General features: G+C 52.6%; 1 protein-coding gene across 2 annotated transcripts; it reads right to left on the bottom strand.

Annotated features, from left to right (window-relative positions):
* Positions 1-1,421: 1,421 nt before the first annotated feature.
* Positions 1,422-17,281, bottom strand: LOC102181292 (arylsulfatase D). Of its 2 annotated transcripts, none has more exons than XM_018043967.1 (10): positions 17,211-17,281; positions 14,492-14,641; positions 13,433-13,554; positions 12,074-12,196; positions 9,745-10,168; positions 8,766-8,902; positions 7,954-8,088; positions 7,118-7,280; positions 5,111-5,232; positions 1,422-1,459 (listed from the first exon to the last, which is right to left on the bottom strand). In XM_018043967.1, exons 1-10 carry the CDS (start codon positions 17,252-17,254, stop codon positions 1,449-1,451), a joined length of 1,431 nt encoding a protein of 476 aa, XP_017899456.1. In that variant the 5' UTR covers positions 17,255-17,281; the 3' UTR covers positions 1,422-1,448. The 2 variants fall into 2 exon arrangements, with proteins under 2 accessions (XP_017899456.1, XP_017899455.1); XM_018043966.1 differs by lacking the exon at positions 1,422-1,459 and adding an exon at positions 2,809-3,802.
* Between the last annotated feature and the right edge of the window lie 632 nt (positions 17,282-17,913).

The following is a 17,913-nucleotide window of genomic DNA, read 5'->3' as shown; positions in this document are numbered from 1 at the left end:
GGGGCGAACACACATCCCTTAACCCTTTAGTCACATGGGGTTTTGTCCCTCTGTGGCCTTGCTGTGACTCTTCCCTTGAGATGTTTACTAGGGACAAACACTTAGCGAGTTGCCCTGTTTCTGAGGCCGACTGTACGTCCCTCCACTGGAGCCCGGCCTAATCTCCTTACCTCAGGAAATGCACACAGGATGCTGGTTTTAAGTTTCCAGCCTGAAGCCCATGTCTTCCGGCCCCACGAAATGCAAACAGGAGGCTAGTCGTAAACCTCTAACCGGGAGACCATCCACCTCCGACCTCACTGTTCCCCATACATGAAGGCAAGGGTTCGCCCAAGTGCAGAGGCAAGGCCACAGAGAAAGGCTGGTCTTTTCCACAAACAGTGCTGAGACCAGTGGACATCCACAGGCAGAAAGATACATGTTGATAGAGACCTCTCGGAACGCGTCTGCTGTGTGTTGATGCGAGGAACTGACTCATTGGAAAAGACCCTGATGCTCGGAAAGATTAAAGGCAGGAGAACGGGGCGAGAGAGAATGAGATGGTTGGATGGCATCACCTACTCGATGGACATGAGTTTGAGTGAACTCCGGGAGTTGGTGATGGACAGGGAGGCCTGGCGTGCTGCAGTCCATGGGGTCGCAGAGTCAGACACGACTGAGCAACTGAACTGAACTGAATACATATCCCGCTGGAGATACAAACACACACTGCAGGGGAGGGGCCAGCCAAGCCTCCGCAAGCACTGGTTTGTGACAGCCTGCTTAACCAGTTGGGCCAGTTGTTACCATGGAAACTCTTAAGAAGTAGACTCTAGGGTCCTCAGGGACACTCGTGAACTTTGACCTGATCATAGTAAATCGCCTTGTCCAGAGTTAAAGACCAGACTTACAGGCGCCTGGGAGACAAAGACGGAGTTTGTTCAATTCAGCCGTGCATCAGCTCCGGGCCCCAAGTCCCGGCTGACCCCTCCCAGCTTTCCACACTCCTGGGCCTCATGGCTGTTTCTTTGCACTTGGGGTCTGCAGGGGAAACCCCTCTCTTCTGGGGGGTCTTTCCCCACTTTCCCGCCAGGCACCGACCTGCCGAGAAAACGCTTCTTTATTCTCAGAACCACTTTGACAACAGATTACCACGGAAATGTGTAATATTTAAAAGCTGCAGGAGTTAAAGACTGTTTTCCAGCAAAGGTGGTGGGCGGGAAGGTCCGACTCAAAATGAATGTAACTCACGAGGAGTATGTCAGAAAGTTGTAACAGAGGAAAAGAAGAAAAAGACCCAAAGAAGATGAAAATGCATAAACTTAAAAAATTGTTTTGTTTTGTTTTTTAAGAAATACAAGGACTTCCTGGTGGTTCAGTGGTTAAGATCACTGGTTGGGGAGCTAAGATTCTCACATGCCTCAGGGCCCAAAGAACCAAAACAGAAAACAAGCAGTACTGGAACAAATTCAATAAAGACCTAAAAAAAAAAATGGTCCATGTTAAAAAAAAAATTCTTAAAAAAAAATACAGTGTTCAATGAAGCCAAGTGGAACCTCTAAATTAGGAGCATTCCTGTTTGAATCATTGGTTTTATAGGTGGCATGACAGTTGGAGGTTTTCAACAAGGAAGTACGTGTCCATCTTACAGCTGAAGGGTCTCCCCATCACCACCCCCTCCAGTTTGTGACACTCAGCACTCTGCTCTCTGCAGCTATAACTTTATTGTTTTTGCTTCGACACAGATGTGAGATCGTAAGATAGCTGTCTTTCTCTGCCTGACTTATCCCACTTAGCATGATGCCCTCAAGGCTCACCTGCTGTCTGCTCAGCCGGTCAGTCGTGGCCGACTCTTTGCGACCCGTGGACTAAAGCCCAGCAGACCCCTCCATCCACGGGATTCTCCAGGTAAGAATCCTGGAGTGGGTTGTCATGCCCTCCTCCAGGGGTCTCTTCCCCACCCAGGGACTGAACTCAGCTCTCCCCCATTGCAGGCAGAGCCACCAGGGCAGCTTATTGCTGCAAGTGACAAGATTTCGTTTTTATGGCCAAAATTTCGTGTGTGTGTGTGTGTGTGTGGCCAAATAAATATTCCAGTGTGTCTGTGTGTGTGTGTGTGTGTGTGTGTGTGGCCAAATAAATATTCCAGTGTGTGTGTGTGTGTGTGTGTGTGTGGCCAAATAAATATTCCAGTGTGTGTGTGTGTGTGTGGCCAAATAAATATTCCAGTGTGTGTGTGTGTGTGTGTGTGTGTGTAGGCTTCACAAGTGGCTCAGTGCTAAAGAACCTGTCTGCCAATGCAGGAGACCCGGTTTCAATCCCCGGGTGGGAAAGCTCCCCTGGAGGAGGGCATGGCAACCCCCTCCAACATCCTTGCCTGGAGAGCCCCAAGGACAGAGGAGCCTGGCGGGGCTACAGTCCATGGGGTCACAAAGAGTATCAGCATGTGTGTGTATATATTTTTTCTGTATTCATTCGTCCATTGATAACACACTTGGGTTGTTTCCACGTCTTGGCTATTGTGAACAGCGCTGAAGTAAACAGCGGTGCAAATAAGTCACCAACATCCTGATTTCATCTCCTGCAGACAAATACCCAGGGCTTCCCTGGGGGCTCAACTGTAAGAATCTGCCTGCAATGCAGGAGATCTGGGTTTGATCCCTGGGTCCGGAAGATTTCCCCTGGCGGAGGAAATGGCAACCCACTCCAGTGTTCTTGCCTGGAGAATCCCATGGACAGAGGCGCCTGGAGGGCTGCAGTCCATGGGGTCTCACAGAGTTGGACACTGTAAGGTATAGTTCGGGCCGAGGCAGAAAGAGGAAAGACGATCTCAGTAGAAGTAGGTTACCTTTATTCAGGCAAGGAGGGGCGACGGTTGGCCTTAAGATCAGGCTGAGCGCAGAGAGGGATCAGGGAGGCTCCGTATTCATAGGGAGGTTTATGGAAGCGATAAGGAAATGTTAATCAGGGGGGATGTTTTGGGTATTCTTTAGTTGAGATGGCATTTGTAGTTGGGCAGGGGGTGATAAGTCTTCTGGGCAGGTGTAGGGGGTGCAAGGTTTCCGGACAGGAGGTGATAAGTCTTCTGGGCAGGTGTAGGGGGTGGAAGATTTCTGGACAGGGGTGATACGTCCCAGATAGATGCAACCGGCCTGGAGCATCAGGGCGGGACCTAAAGTTCTGTTTTCTCCGAAGTTAGATGATTCAGCAAGGGCCTTTGAAACTGTTGTTTTCTTTTCCAGGCCGGAAACACTCCTTCAGACATGGCTGAGTGACAGACACACACGCAGGGCTGGCATAGCTGCTTCCTAGGGTAGTTCCATTTTTTGGTGGCTGGAGGACCGTCCACCCCGTTGCCCCCAGCGGCCGCTGCAGTTCTCCAGCCCCGAGAGCACACAAGGCTCCCGTTCTCCCTGCCTGCTCGCCCACCCCTTGCTGTAACTTGGGGAGCGGCGAGGTCAGGTCTCCCTGGGGTCCGCGTCCCGGGAGCATGCGCAGAACGGGAAGGGCCCGCAGCAGGGCTGCAGCCACGGCTTCCAGGCCACGTTCCAGAAGGACAGCTGCTCAGGCGCCGGGCGCAGTGACCGGCGGTGCTGCCGGACCGCCCGGCCCACGCGGGCCACCGCCTCGTGGTACAGGGGCCCGGCGTCGGGCGACAGGGGCCGGGCCTCGGACGGGTCCTCGGAAAGGTCGAAGAGCAGGGGAGGGTCGTGGTGGGTCACGCCGGCTCCCGAGCAGGGGCACACGCTGCGGCCGTGGCAGGCCCCTGCGCCCTCGGGGTGGAAGCGGGGCGTGGTGTAATGGACCTTCCAGAGCCTTCCGCCTAGGGGCAAACAGAGGCGGTGCCCCGTCAGCTGCGCGGACACCTGCATGTCCATCGCTCACCTTTGTCTTCTGTCTGTCATCTGTTATCTACCTGTATCTCTTCCTCTGTGTGCAGCTGTGTCCTCTATATGCGGCTGTGTCTGACTCTTTGTGACCCCGTGGACTGCAGCCCGCCAGGCTCCTCTGTCCATTGCATTCTCCAGGCAAGGATACTGGAGTGGGCTGCCATGCCTTCCTCCAGGGGATCTTCCCCACCCAGGGATCGAACCCGGGTCTCCTGCACTGAGGCAGATTCTTTACCAGCTGAGCCACCAGGGAGGCCCCTCTGTATGTAACTATTTATTATCTACCTGCTGCTGCTGCTAAGTCGCTTCAGTCGTGTCCGAGTCTGTGCGACCCCATAGACGGCAGCCCACCAGGCTCCCCCGTCCCTGGGATTCTCCAGGCAAGAACATTGGAGTGGGTTGCCATTTCCTTCTCCAATGCATGAAAGTGAAAAGTGAAAGTGAAGTCGCTCAGTCGCGTCTGACTGTTCGCGACCCCACAGACTGCAGCCCACCAGGCTCCGCCATCCATGGGATTTTCCAGGCAAGGGTACTGGAGTGGGGTGCCATCGCCTTCATCTGTTATCTCTGTGTATATCTATTTCTCTATCTAGTCACCTATCACGTCACCTTTTCCATCTCTTATATATGCATTTACCTACCACCGTTCTATCCATCCACCCATCCATCCATCCACCTATCCATCCATCCACCCATCCATCCATCCACCTATCCATCCATCCACTTATCAATCCATGCATTCATCTACCCATCCACCTATATCCATCCATCATCTATGTACCCATGCATCCATCCCTTTTCCATCCATCCACCCACCCATCCATCATCCATCATCCATCCATCCACCCATCCATCATCTATCCATCACCCACCCATCCATTCATCATCTATCACCCAGCCATCATCTACATATCCATTCATCTATTCACCCACCCATCCATCATCCATCCATCATCCATCCATCCACCCACCCATCCATCATCCATCCATCACCCACCCATCCATTCATCATCCGTCACCCAGCCATCATCTATCCATCACCCACCATCCATCACCCATCCATCACCCATCCATCACCCACCCATCCATTCATCATCCGTCACCCAGCCATCATCTATCCATCCACCCACCCATGCATCCACCCATCCACCCGGGCACCCACACACCCTCTAGGTTCCATTTCCCTGGAGGACCCTGATGGAGACCAGCACCCGCCGAGTCGTGGGGAGGCGAGTACTCACTGTCCTTGTCGTGCCAGCGGGCGGCGTGGAGATACTGCCCGCAGTAATGAAACAGGAACTCGTGTGCCGAGTGCTCAGCATCTCCCCGCAGCAGGGGCAGCAGGCTCCGGCCATCGATGACCCTGATTCAGGGAAGAGACCACGGGAGGGACTGAGAGTGAGGCTATGTGGCCTGCACTGTTGACCTGGGACCTTTGAAACCCCAAGGCTGCCAGGACCCCAGGTAACACACAGTGGATCACACACGCCCCGTCTCCCCAAGGCTGCCCAGACTGCGTGTAGCACGTCATAATTAGAAGACACACAGACATACCCAGACACAACAACACACACCACGCTGACTGCAGATATTAACACCAAGTCTTCTTAAATTCCAGCTGGGCTGCCCGTGCCCCTAGGCTGAAGTCTAGGGCAGCAGAAACCTTTTATTTATATTTTTCATTTTATCTATATATTTTTGAATTTTTATTTTCTATTAGAGTATAGTTGATGAACGACGTTATGATAGTTGTAGGTATATGGCAAAGTGAATCAGTGATACGTAAAACACGTATGTATTCTTTTTCAAATTCTTTTCCTATTGAGGTGATTACAGAGCATTGAGCAGAGTTCCCTGTGCAGCACAGCAAGGCCTTGCTGGTTATCTATTTTATACATAGTAGGTGAGGTTAACATCTCTAATTAGCAAGGCTTTCAGTAAAGCAGATTGCCCTGGGGTTAGGAGGGTGAGTCTGGTCCGATCAGTTGAAGGCTGTCAAGAACAAATCTGAGGTTTGCTGGGGAAGAGAAAACTCTCCCTCAACACAATGCTACAGAAATACTCCTGAATTTGCGGCTTGCGGCCTTCCCAGCATCAAATTTCAATTTGCCAGTCTCTACCACTGCGTGAGCCAATTCCTTATGATAAATGTCTTATTTTGACCCCACAGACTATAGCTTGCCAGGCTCCTCTGTCCATGGGATTCCTCAGGCAAGAAGACTGGAGTGAGTTGCCATGTCCTCCTCCAGGGGATCTTCCCAACCCAGGGATCGAACCTGGGTCTCCTGCATTGCAGGCAGGCACTCCTTACCATCTGAGTCACTAGCAGAGCCCTTCTTACTTACACACACACACACACACACACCCCTACACATGTACTGCTGGCTCTCTCTCTCCAGAGAAACCTGCTGAACTACAAATACTACTAAACTAAAAAATTAATAAGATGGCTTATTTTTTTGCAGTAAGAACTAGGGGATAAAGTACCTTATATTATTATCCATCACACACAAATATTTATTGGTAACCTTTTTTTCAGGCCTTTTTTGGGGGGTGGGGGGGAGGCTGACAGGTAGTATCCTCATTCCCCAAGCAGGGATCAAACCCATACCCCCTGTGAGTGGAAACATGGATTCCTAACCACTGGATATCTAAGGAAGTCCCTTATTGGTTATCCTAAAGGAAGTAAAATCCCATCTTGTATCAAAATATTTACTTCTATTTCTTCTCATGTATGAGAGGGACTTTTTGGGTGTGTATCGAGGTACATAATCATTTTTCAATCATATTTTCAAGGGACTTCCCTGGTGGTCCAGCAAGGTTAAGACGCTGAACTTTCAGTGCAGGAAGGACACAGGTTCGATCCCTGGTCCGGGAACTAAGATCCACATGCTGTGTGGCACAGCCTAAAAATAAATAAAATAAACTTAAAAAAAAAATTTAAATTTTCATAGCCACACCAACACATGGGCAAGATTGCATCTCAGAAGATTAATTGGAGATGTCACATTCTGATGATTGCCTCTCCGGATTGTGATACCGTAACATAAACTCTTGCCGAGAAAAAGACCAAAACAAGTCACTGGACCCAATAGTTCGTTTAGTCTTGTTTCCCTGGGTGTGGTCATTTCACATCAGCCTGTCCCCTACATGGGAGCCTATTTTAAACGTTCTCCTATTGTGGAATATTTTCCCCAAAGATATGGACGAGGGAAGGGGGCTCTCTCAGGACGCAGGGAGGAGTGTACCTGTCCTGGGGCACCTGGCCGCCCGCCAGCTGGACCACAGTGGGGAAGACGTCCATCAGGCTGGTGGGCTCATGGATCACGCGGCCGGCCGGCAGGACCCCAGGCCACCGGAATATCCCTGGGACCCGGATCCCGCCTTCCCAGCCGGCCATGCCTTTGCCGCCTGGAAGGGAACGACACCACTGCCTTCTCAGGAGATGCTCCAGCCGCACCCGGATGTACCTGTGTGGGTCTGTATGCAGTGTGTACGCTCGGTCGCTCCGTGGCGTCCGACTCTTGGCCACCCCATCGCTGTGGCCCAGCGGCGCTAGTGGTAAAGCACCCACCTGCCAGTGCAGGGCATCTATGGGATGCTGGCTTGATCCCTGGGTCGGGAACATCCCCTGGAGGAGGGCAAGGCGACCCATTCCAGTATCCTTGCCTAGAGTATCCCATGGACAGAGGAGCCTGGCAGGCTACAGTCTGTGGGGTTGCAAAGAGTCAGACACGACAGAGTGACTGACCACACACACGTAGACTGTAGCCCACAAGGCTCCTCTGGCCACGGGATTCTCCAGGCGAGAACGCTGGAGTGGGTTGCCATTTCCTTCTCCAGAATAGTTCAGATGAACCGTATCAAATTTTATTTTATTCATTTTATTTTAAAAAAATGTTTTGGCCATGCTGAAAGGCATGTGGGATCTTAGTTCCCTGACCAGGGATCGAACCCGTGCACCCTGCAATGGAAGTGCGGAGTCTTAACCAGTGCACCACCAGGGAAGTCCCTCATGTCCGATATTTAAAAGTACCAATGTAAAGAGATTTTACCCTGGAACCCCAATGCCCACGGGCCTTACCTCTGTAAATTCCATTCCACCCGCCCAGTTGGACATGTCCGTCTCTCGCCTCCAAGTGTCCCCCGTGATCAGAGGTGAAGTACGTGAGAGTCGTGTTTTTCAAGCCGTGTGTTTCAACGGCGCTCAGAATCTCCCCTTTAGGAAAGACGCGGCATTTCAGGGCAACGTGAATGAAACAGCATCTGAGAATTCAACCCAACATCTCCTTTCTGAGGGTTTCCCAGGTGGCTCAGTAGTGAAAGAACCCACCCACCTGCCGACGCAGGCGATGTGGGTTCGATCCCTGGGTCGGGAAGATCCCTGCAGGAGGGCACGGTAACCCACTCCAGCGTTCTTGCCTGGAGAATCCATCCCATGGACAGAGGAGCTGATGGACTGCAGTCCACGGGGTCGCAAAGAGTTGGACACGACTGAGCGCCTAACATTTAATTTTTAAGCTCTTTATCGAATGTACTACCATACGGTTTCTGTTGTATGTTTGGTTTTTTGGCCACAAGGCATGTGGGCTCTCAGCTCCCCAACCAGGGATCGAACCCACACCCCCTGCATTGGAAGGTGAAGCGGTAACCACTGGACTGCTTGGGAAGTCCTGTCGTGACAGCGTTCAATCACAGACTTTAGCAGGACGCCTTTGTGCAAAAGTAGACAAAAGAAATAGGAAAGACAGAAGGAATCTGCGGATGACGTGGGAGAACCTTCCTCTTCGTCTTTGATTCTTTACCGAGGCTGGCTCCTGGGGAGGTCACCCACGTGTCACCCCGCCATCAAGGGAAGGCCAGGAACTAATGAAGCCTGGCCGTGGGCTGACTTACCCACGAGCCAGTCCATCTCCTCCACGTTGTCGCCGTACAAGCCATGCTGACTTTTCCCAAGGAACCTTTCTGTGGTCACCAGGGGGACATGGACATGCAGCAGAGACACAAAGAGCAGGAAAGGACCATGCTTATTTCTGAAAGGAGAAAAAACATCCTTTAGTTACAAGAGCATCTCTATGATCCAGGATTTCAAACTAGAGACTGAAGGCTCGAGGGCATCAAGTAATTCACATCTGTTTGCTGGGGGTTTTAGCATCTATAAAACAACTGAAGAAGTCTGCATCAGATACTATGATCTACATACTTCAGACAGGAGCTGCAGCAGAGGACAGGGGTAGGGGTCTGTCCCAGGAACGCCCCATAGGGTCATGTCAGCTACATTTCCGTGTCAGCACACACAGCCCCCTTACTCTTTTAAGGTGCTGGGCAATATTCTAGACATCCCAAGTGGCTCAGTGGTAAAGAATCCAGCTGCCAATGCAAGAGACCCAGGTTCATATCCCTGGCTTGAGAAGATCCCCTGGAGCAAGGCATGGCAACCCACTCCAGTATGCTTGCCTGGAGAATCCCCAGGACGGAGGAGCCTGGTGGGCTACAGTCCATGGGGGTCGCCAAGAGGTGGACACAACTGAGCAACTGAGCACGCACACAGAGAAGGTTTATATTAACAGAAAGAAAACAGAGCCCAAAACAAGAAGAAGAGACTGGAGTTTTGGAAACCAATCCATGTGTAACTGTTGAAGTCTTCAAACCCACCTGCTCGTTTCAACCCACTCCAGTCTTCCCAGGTGGAGAATCCCATGGACAGAAGAGCCTGGTGGACTACAGTCCACGGGGCCACAAAGAGTTGGACACGACTGAGCGGCTAAGACACACACACACGTCTGCTCGGAGAGCTGGCAGATTCCCACCGGTGATAAACAGACTCGATGCACCCAGAACTCACCTCTGATTTCCAAGGGGATGGCGCCATTACCTTGCAAGAAAGGAAACAGCCTCCTTGAGCACGAGGCTCGCAGCTCTTTCCAAAACCATGGGCTGCTCAGTGACTTCGTGGTTTCTCATCAGGATGCAGTTCCAGCGGCGGACGAAGCCAAAGCTGGCGTACCAGGACGTGAAAAAGAGCAGGACCAGGGTGGCCACACTCAAGACTAGTCTCCAGGAAACGGAGATCAGCCTGCAGGCTTTGCCGGCCACGATGGTCAGCACGCCCAGGGCCATGATCTGGGTGGAAAGCCACAGCTTGGCCCTCAAGCCCGCGTCCAGCGCCGGGGGCCTGTCTGGGTGGCAGTCGTTGACCAGCGTGAAGGGCATGCCATAGAAATAGTCAAAGCCGTGGTGCAGAGGGTGATGGCAGTGGTCATTGCGCGAGGCACAGTTTACACCCTGATGCCATTTTCCTGAAGACAGAAGCAAGAACTTAAAAAGAAACATAAAAAACAGCATACGTCTAAGGGATTCTGCCTGAAATCTCTTTCTGAGGGTAACTGGGAGGTTCATCACCAACTCAGTGGTCATGAGTTTGAGCAAACTCCCGGAGACGATGAAGGACAGGGAAGCCTGGCGTGCGGCAGTCCATGGAGTCGAAGAGAGTCAGACACGACTGAGCGACTGAACAACAACACCCAAAAAGCCATAGGGGCTTCCTAGGTGTCTCAGTGGTAACGAATCTGCCTGCCAATGCAGGAGACACAAGAGATGCGGGTTCAGTCCTTGGATTTGGGAAACCTCCTGGAATAGGAAAAGGATACTCACTCCAGTATTCTTTCCTGGAGAATCCCATGGACAGAGGAACCTGGCAGGCTACAGGCGCCCAAAATTCCACGTGAAGAAGTGACACTTTTTCCCTTGTTCCTTTGGTTCCCCCCCCACCCCCGACTCACAAGCTATCTTCAGAACCTATAAGACTCTGTCCTGGTTCCCAACCCAGGAATCTGCCCTTTTACATTTAAGGAAACAAAAACAGCGGGCTGCAGTGAGGATTTTGGAGAATAAAACCATATAGAAGGATCCTGCCTCCAAAGCGTCCCACCATCTAATGTTTTAACACTGGGTTTTGAGATGAGGTGTGGCCATTTAAACCAATATAATGTCTAGAAGATTCTGACCAGTGCCGTGAGGAAAAGATGGACTCCTCCAGCAAAGAGGCTCATGGAGAAATATTTTAAAGTTACAAGGACTCCCTGAGAAAACCGTAATTGTAAAAAACTCACGTACTCCAGGAGGAGGCAATGGCACTCCACTCCAGTCCTCTTGCCTGGAAAATCCCATGGACAGAGGAGCCTGGTGGGCTGCAGTCCATGGGGTCGCTAGGAGTTGGACACAAATGAGCGACTTCACTTTCACTTTTCACTTTCATGCATTGGAGAAGGAAATGGCAACCCACTCCAGTGTTCCTGCCTGGAGAATCCCAGGGACAGGGGAGCCTGGTGGGCTGCCGTCTATGGGGTCGCACAGTCAGACACGACCGAAGCGACTCAGCAGCAGCACGTATTCCAATGCTCACTGCAGCACTATTTACGATAGCCAAGACATAGAAACAACCTAACTGTCCACTGACAGATGAATGGACACAGATGTGGTACGTATAGACAATGGAATATTACTCAGCCATGAAAAAATAATGAATTTGAGTGACTCCTGGTGAGGGTGGATTAACCCAGAACCTGCTCTACAGAGTGAAGTCAGTCAGAAAGAGAAAAACAGTATCCCATGTTAACACGTATGTATGGAATTTAGAAAGACAGTAGATGAAGCTATTCGCTGGGCGGGAATAAAGACTAGAGCGTGGATAAAGGACGTGTGGACACAAGAGGGGAAGGAGATGGTGGGACGAACCGAGAGAGCAGCGCTGACAGCTATACACGGCCATGTGTGACACAGACAGCTAGCGGGAAGCCGCGCACAGCTCAGCAGCGGGCTCTGGGATGACCTAGGCGGGTGCGGGGCGCGAGGTGAGCGAGAGGCTCAAGAGGGAGCATTCCTCATGGCTGACTGACTTCACTGTAAAGCAGAGAGCAAGACAAGATTGTGAAACAACTCTCCTCAAAAAAAGTCTAGAAAAAAATAAAGAAAAGAAAGATGAATATTATTAAAAGAAAATAAAATTACTGGGTTTAAAAAAAAAAAAAAAAAAAAAAGACTCTTCGATTCCAACATGGTGAACCATTCAAGAGACATGAGAGGCTCCAGGAACTAAATCTGGGTTCTCACAGCTGAACGTTTTCCAGGAACATAGGGTCTTGCGATGCCTGACCTTCACCGTCACGCAAAGAAAGCAGACAAATATACGCGTCACCACACACCGATGAGGCCCGTGCTGTACCCCTGCCGCTGAAGGATCCTCGCAAACGTGGTTTCATTCTGCGGGAGTCCCCCCGAACCCGCGTTCCACTGCAGGGCCCGGTAGCCATCCGCGGCGTCCATGCCTGAGGAGAGCAGCAGAGCCGAGAGGAAACGTTGGTTTCCGGTAAACAGCCGGAAGTACCGTCCTTCCCGGAAGTACCCTACTTCCGGTAAGTAGGCCGAGGGTCTCCGCTGGGGACTGAGGTTCTCCACCACGGATGACCCTGTGAGGGACCATCTGAAACTGCAACTTGACCTCGAGACGGACTCAAAGATTCTGGACAAACAACACGGAATACAACCAGTTACCTTGAAGGCTTTCAGCTTTCTGAATTCTCAGTAATTACAGAGCTTTCTGGTTGCTCAGATGGTAAAGAAACTGCCTGTAATGGAGGAGACGGGGGTTCGATCCCTGGGTTGGGAAGATCCCCTGGAGAAGGAAATGGCAACCAACTCCAGTATTCCTGGCTGGAGAATCCCATGGACAGAGGAGCCTGGCAGGCCACAGTCCATGGGGTCGCAAAGAGTCTGGAGATGACCGAGCAACTTGGCGGCATACAAGCACAATATTTACATAATTCCAGGAAAGTGAATTTGCAGATTGTATTTTAACCATCTATCAACCATTGGCACTTGATTCCTTTTTTGGCTATTTTCAGGATCTTAGTTCCCAGACCAGGGATCGAACCCATGTCCCCTCCACTGGAAGCTCAGAGTCTCAATCACTAGACTACCAGGGAAGTCCCACCACATGATTCTTTTTTTTTGTTTAGTATATATTTATTTATTTGTCTGTGCAGGATCTGAGTCGTGTCAAGTAGGATCTAGTTCCTTGACCGGGGATCGAACCCATGTTCCCTGCATTGGAAGAACAGTCCCAACCACTGGGCTGCCAGGGAACTCCCACCACCTGATTCTTTCTTTTTTTTTTAAGATATATATACATATATATATATTTGGCTGTGCAGGGTCTTAGTCATGTGGACTCTGGTTTCCTGACCAAGGATTGAACCTCTGGCCCGTGCAGTGGAAGAGCATGGCGTCTCAACCACTGGACACCAGGGAAGTCCTACCACCTAATTCTTTTAGTTTGTATTTTGTGTTAGCCTTTTTAAAATTTGTATCAAAGTCCCCTTGTCTTTTTATCCAGCAGTTGATGGGGTTCTCCCTGGGAAATATACGGAAGTGGTTTGCCTCCACACCGATGCAATGGACATGAGCTTGGGCTAACTCCAGGAGATGGCCACCACCCCATTTTTAAGGACAGTTAACGGGTGACGAGGCCAGCCCTTTCCCCAGCCGCCCCCCACAACACCCACCTGATCTGAAGGCGTGTCTCCCCGTGAGGAAGGCGGCCCTGCTCGGGGTGCACAGGGGCGCGGCCGCCAGGTGCTGGGTGAGCCTCACGCCTTCCTCCGCCAGCCGGTCGATGTTCGGTGTCCTGGGCCAAGCACACAAAGGTCACCCTTAGGATGGGTCCAGCGAGCTGGGTGGGGTCCCCATGCTGAAAGGTACACGGATGAGTTCTCTATTTGAGGAACGTCCTTTGCTTTAAGATGTAATTGCATTTTACCCCCTGCAGGACCTCCCTGGTGGCTCAGATGGTAAAGCAAACTCCCTGCAATTTGGTATAACCGGGTTCAATCCCTGCGTAGGGAAGATCCCCTGGGGGAGGAAATGGCAACCCACTCCAGTATCCTTGCCTGGGAAATCCCATGGACAGAGGAGCCTGGAGGGCTACAGTCCATGGGGTCACAGTCGGACACAACTGAACGACTAACACACACACACATCTGCAGAGACAGTTCCTAAAACTTCTGTTCAGAGGTGGCGGCTGATGGTATCATTCACACGCACTCCAACAAAGGCTTCCGCGCATGCTCAGTTGTCTGTGACGCTTGGAGACCCCCTGGACTGCGGCACGCCAGGCCTCCCTGTCCATCAGCATCTCCTGGAGCTTGCTCAAACTCATGTCCATCGAGTCCATGATGCCATTCAACCATCTCATCCTCTGTCACCCCCTTCTCCTCCTGCCCTCAATCTTTCTCAGCATCAGGCTGTTCGCATCAGGTGACCAAAGTACTGGAGCTTCAGAATCACTTGCCTGATCTTAGGAATTCTTCTCACCTTCCTAGTCTCAGATTTCCCTCTAACTCTCCTTCTTTCCCTCTGAAGTCCCTTGTGCTCTCTTCTTCCCCTCAGAAAGGTTGATAACTCACTTTTGCTCCAAAAATAACTTTCGCTGTGGAAATTTGATGCCTTAAGGAATTTCCTAATTTCTGCGCGCAGATTTGAAGTCTGCTTCATTCATCCAAACACGCACACACACACACCCCGAGAACTGCCTCCCCGCTCCCCGTATCCGCAGCTCCTGGTACCTTAGTGTGTCGTTTCCATAGCAACCGAGATCCCCAATGCCCAGATCGTCCGCCATTATCAGCAGAATATTTGGTTTAGACGTATTTGCTGATTTTAATTCGCAAGTCTTCAGAAGCAAACACATGATGAGCAACACATTTAAAGAGTTCCTAGAGACAAGAAAGAAGGGGGAAAAAAGCCAAAACCGAAATAAACGTCTCCTTTGGAATGAAAAAGTCAGCCTTTCAAACAGGTTGCGGGGAAGGTGCAGGGCATTCGCATCCCACTGCACGTGTGCTCCGTCCACAGTCCGCCTCTCTGCAACCCCGCTGACAGGAGCCCACCAGGCTCCTCCGTCCATAGGATTCTCCAGGCAAGAATAACCAGAATGCATTGCTACTTCCTTCTGCAGGGGATCTCCCCCACCCAGAGACTGAACCGGTGCTTGCTACACTGGCAGAGGGATTTTTTACCATTGAGCCTCCCTGGAAGCTCTTCCTTTATATGAGGATTTAACAAAGAAAGGCCTGCAGCCCTTGTATATTTTTATCCCAACGCTTGACCAATCCATTCCACGCGCCGCACAGAACTTGAACGCACTAGTTTTTGCTTTTGAAAGTCGTGATCCGCCCAAATTCAGTTTCTTTCACTGGATTCACCCAGGCCCCCCAACCTTGCACTACTTTGTAATTAATTCTCGCTGCACCCCGAGCACGCCTGTCCCTGGGTCTCGGAGCTGCCTTCCGCACAGGGGCGGGGGGCCCAGGGTGAGGGGAACCCAGGGTGAGGGGGTCCCAGGCTCCGCCAGGAGGGAAACGGGGCCAGGTCGGATCAGAAGGGGACTTACGTTTTTAAAGGATCAATAGGGGATTAAAAGTACCCTAGACAGCACAGCTGTTTTGATCGAATGATCACTGCTCGGATTTGAAAAGCGCGCGGCCAGCGAGCGTCGGGGGCGTACCCGGCGTGCGCGCGCGCCGCCGAGGTTTGGGCGGTCCTGGGCGGTGGACCTAGGCAGGCTCTCCCCGCCCCCCAAAACCCAGAGGCACTCGGGGGCTAGACGGTCCAGCGGATCCCCGAGTCCCCAACAGGGGCCCCGGTGCCATCCACGTTCTCCGATCGCGTCCCGGTGGACGTTCCCCGATCGCGTCCGGATGCGCCAAGCAGTCCGGAGACCGGGGGCGGCGTCTCCGCGGTGCTCGGGGTTGGGGACCTGTGGCCTGGGGACTTCCGTGTGTAAAGGATCAATACGGGATTAAAAGTCCCCTAGACAGCACAGCTCCGATTTGCAAGGCGCGCCGCCAGCGAGTGCCGGGCGCCGCCCCGACGCGCGGGCGTATGCACGGCCTAACGGAGATGTGGGCGATCCTGGGGGTGGACCTACCGAGGCTCTCCCCGGCCCCCAAGCCCTGCGGCCCTGGGCGCTAGAAGCTCCAGCGGACCCCAGAGTCCCCAGCAGGGCCCTCCCGGTGCCAACACCGTCCCCGTGTTGGGCCCCGACGCGCCAAGCAGTCCGGAAGCTGGGGGCTGCCTTTCCGCCGCGCTTGGGTTTCGGGACCTGTAGCCCGTGGCCTGAGACTTGGGGAGTGGGGTTACCCTTGGAGGAATTTGTTGTGGTGAAAAGGAAAACAGAGGAATGAGTTTTTCTTTCCCTTTCCTGAGAATAAAGAGAAAGTGAACAGTGAGCAGGCCTGATCATTCCTAGTTTTTTTTTTTTTTTTTTCACTTTAACTGGTAGGAACTCTGCGTGTCTGTAACTAAAGTTTGCTTTTTCTGCCCCCTAACTCTGCAGGAGCCACAATTCACTTTTTTTTTTTTTTTTCTTGGACTCTATGCTAAACGCACCGCCCTACCTGGTGTTCACGCTTACAACACCCTTCCCTTTGAAGTTACATGTCAGAAAGAAGGCCCCCAGAGCCACTCCGTCAGACTCAGTTACGGATTACTGACAGTGTAGGACTGCCTCTCAAACAACGCAAGAGGAGTACATCAGGATCCTATCACCCCTTTTGGGGGCTTGCCTGGTGGCTCAGAAGGTAAAGAATCTGCCTGCCCTTTGGAGACCTGGGTTCGATCCCTGGGTCGGGAAGATCCCCTGGAGAAGGAAATGACAACCGACTCCAGTTTTCTTGCGTGGAGCATCCCATGGACAGAGGAGCCTGGCGGGCTACAGTCTCGCCAAGAGTCCAGAAGGTAGGGCAGACCGATTGCATCCTAGTGGGTTTCAGGCACACGGCCACGCTGGTGGGGTGTGTGGGGAGGTGGTCAGTGTGCAGAACGGGGGTGTGTCTTACTTTGGGGATGGAGGGCGCGAGGCGAGAGAGGGCTGGGAGGAGGCTAGTGAGTGGCTGGAGGAGACCTCTGGGGCGGGACAGGAAGTCTTTGGAGAGCGGGGGAGGGCTGCGCCACCTCCACCGGGGCGTGGCCTGCCTGCCTGCCCTTCCTCCCCGCCGCCTCCCCCACTCTCTGGCCCCTTTCCTTCCGCTCCCTCCCTTTCCCCGACGCCCCCCGACGCCCCCAACCCAGCTCTCTGGTCCCGCCGGCGTCCAGGAAGGCGAGCTGGCCTCCAGCTGCGTTTTGGCGACTCCGAGGCGCAAGCGCAGGCCGGCCTTTGGGTGGGTGGGTGGGTGGATGGGGGCGTCCAAGCTCACCCTAGACGCCCCTCCCCACTCTAGTCCCCTGTTTCCACGCCCCCAGCCCCAGGATCGGGGAAGGACCGGGGCCCAGGGTCCCGCGCACCTGGCGGCGTGCGCCGCGCGTCTCCTCCGCGCTGTGAGCGCCATGGCGGGGCGCGGCCCGGAGCGCGGAACTTTGCCCCGTGCGCTCTGGGTCCCGCCCACCGAGCGGCGAGATCTGGGGTGTGGGGTCCCCCTCCCGCTCTAATCCGCTTAAAGTCCTGGGGCCTCAGTCGAAACTGACTTTCTAAACTGGTTTTCCTGGGTGGCTTTCTCGGTGGCGGGCACTCCCAGGAGACAGGGGCCAAAGCGGAGGTGCAGTTGTTTCTAAGTCGTGTCTGACTCTTTGCGAGTCCACAGGACGACAGAACTGCCCGGCTTCCCTGTCCTTCACCAGCTCCCGGAGTTTGCTCAAACTCATGTCCATCCAGCCCTCTCATTTTCTGTCGCCCCATTTTCCTCCCGCCTTCAATCTTTCCCAGCATCAGGGTCTTTCCCAGTGAGTCTACTCTTCGCAGCATGTGGCCAGAATATTGCAGCTTCAGCTTCAGCAACAGTCCTTCCAATGGATATTCACGGCTGATTTCCTTTAGGATGGACTGGTTGGATCTCCTTGCTGTCCAAGGGACTCTCAAGACTCTTCCGTTATTGGACTAGAGTTGATTTACGATCTTGTGTTAGTTTCAGGAGTACAGCAGAGTGAATCAGCAAACATGCACATGGATCCACTCTTTTTTCTATTTCCTTCCCATTCAGGTCACCACGGG

Source organism: Capra hircus (genome assembly GCF_001704415.2).
Source record: "Capra hircus breed San Clemente chromosome X unlocalized genomic scaffold, ASM170441v1, whole genome shotgun sequence".
Taxonomy (NCBI): domain Eukaryota; kingdom Metazoa; phylum Chordata; class Mammalia; order Artiodactyla; family Bovidae; genus Capra; species Capra hircus.
The sequence above is the reverse complement of the archived record's forward strand: the minus strand, read 5'-3'. Positions and strand labels throughout refer to the sequence as shown.

Excerpts from the sequence above, each read along its gene's own strand:
- LOC102181292 (XM_018043966.1), bottom strand. The coding sequence starts at position 17,254 with ATGGCGCTCACAGCGCGGAGGAGACGCGCGGCGCACGCCGCCAG. Across the intron at positions 12,197-13,432 it reads GAGACACGCCTTCAGATCAG|GCATGGACGCCGCGGATGGC; the intron begins GTGGGTGTTGTG and ends TGCTCTCCTCAG. Across the intron at positions 7,281-7,953 it reads GTGGAATGGAATTTACAGAG|GCGGCAAAGGCATGGCCGGC; the intron begins GTAAGGCCCGTG and ends GTTCCCTTCCAG.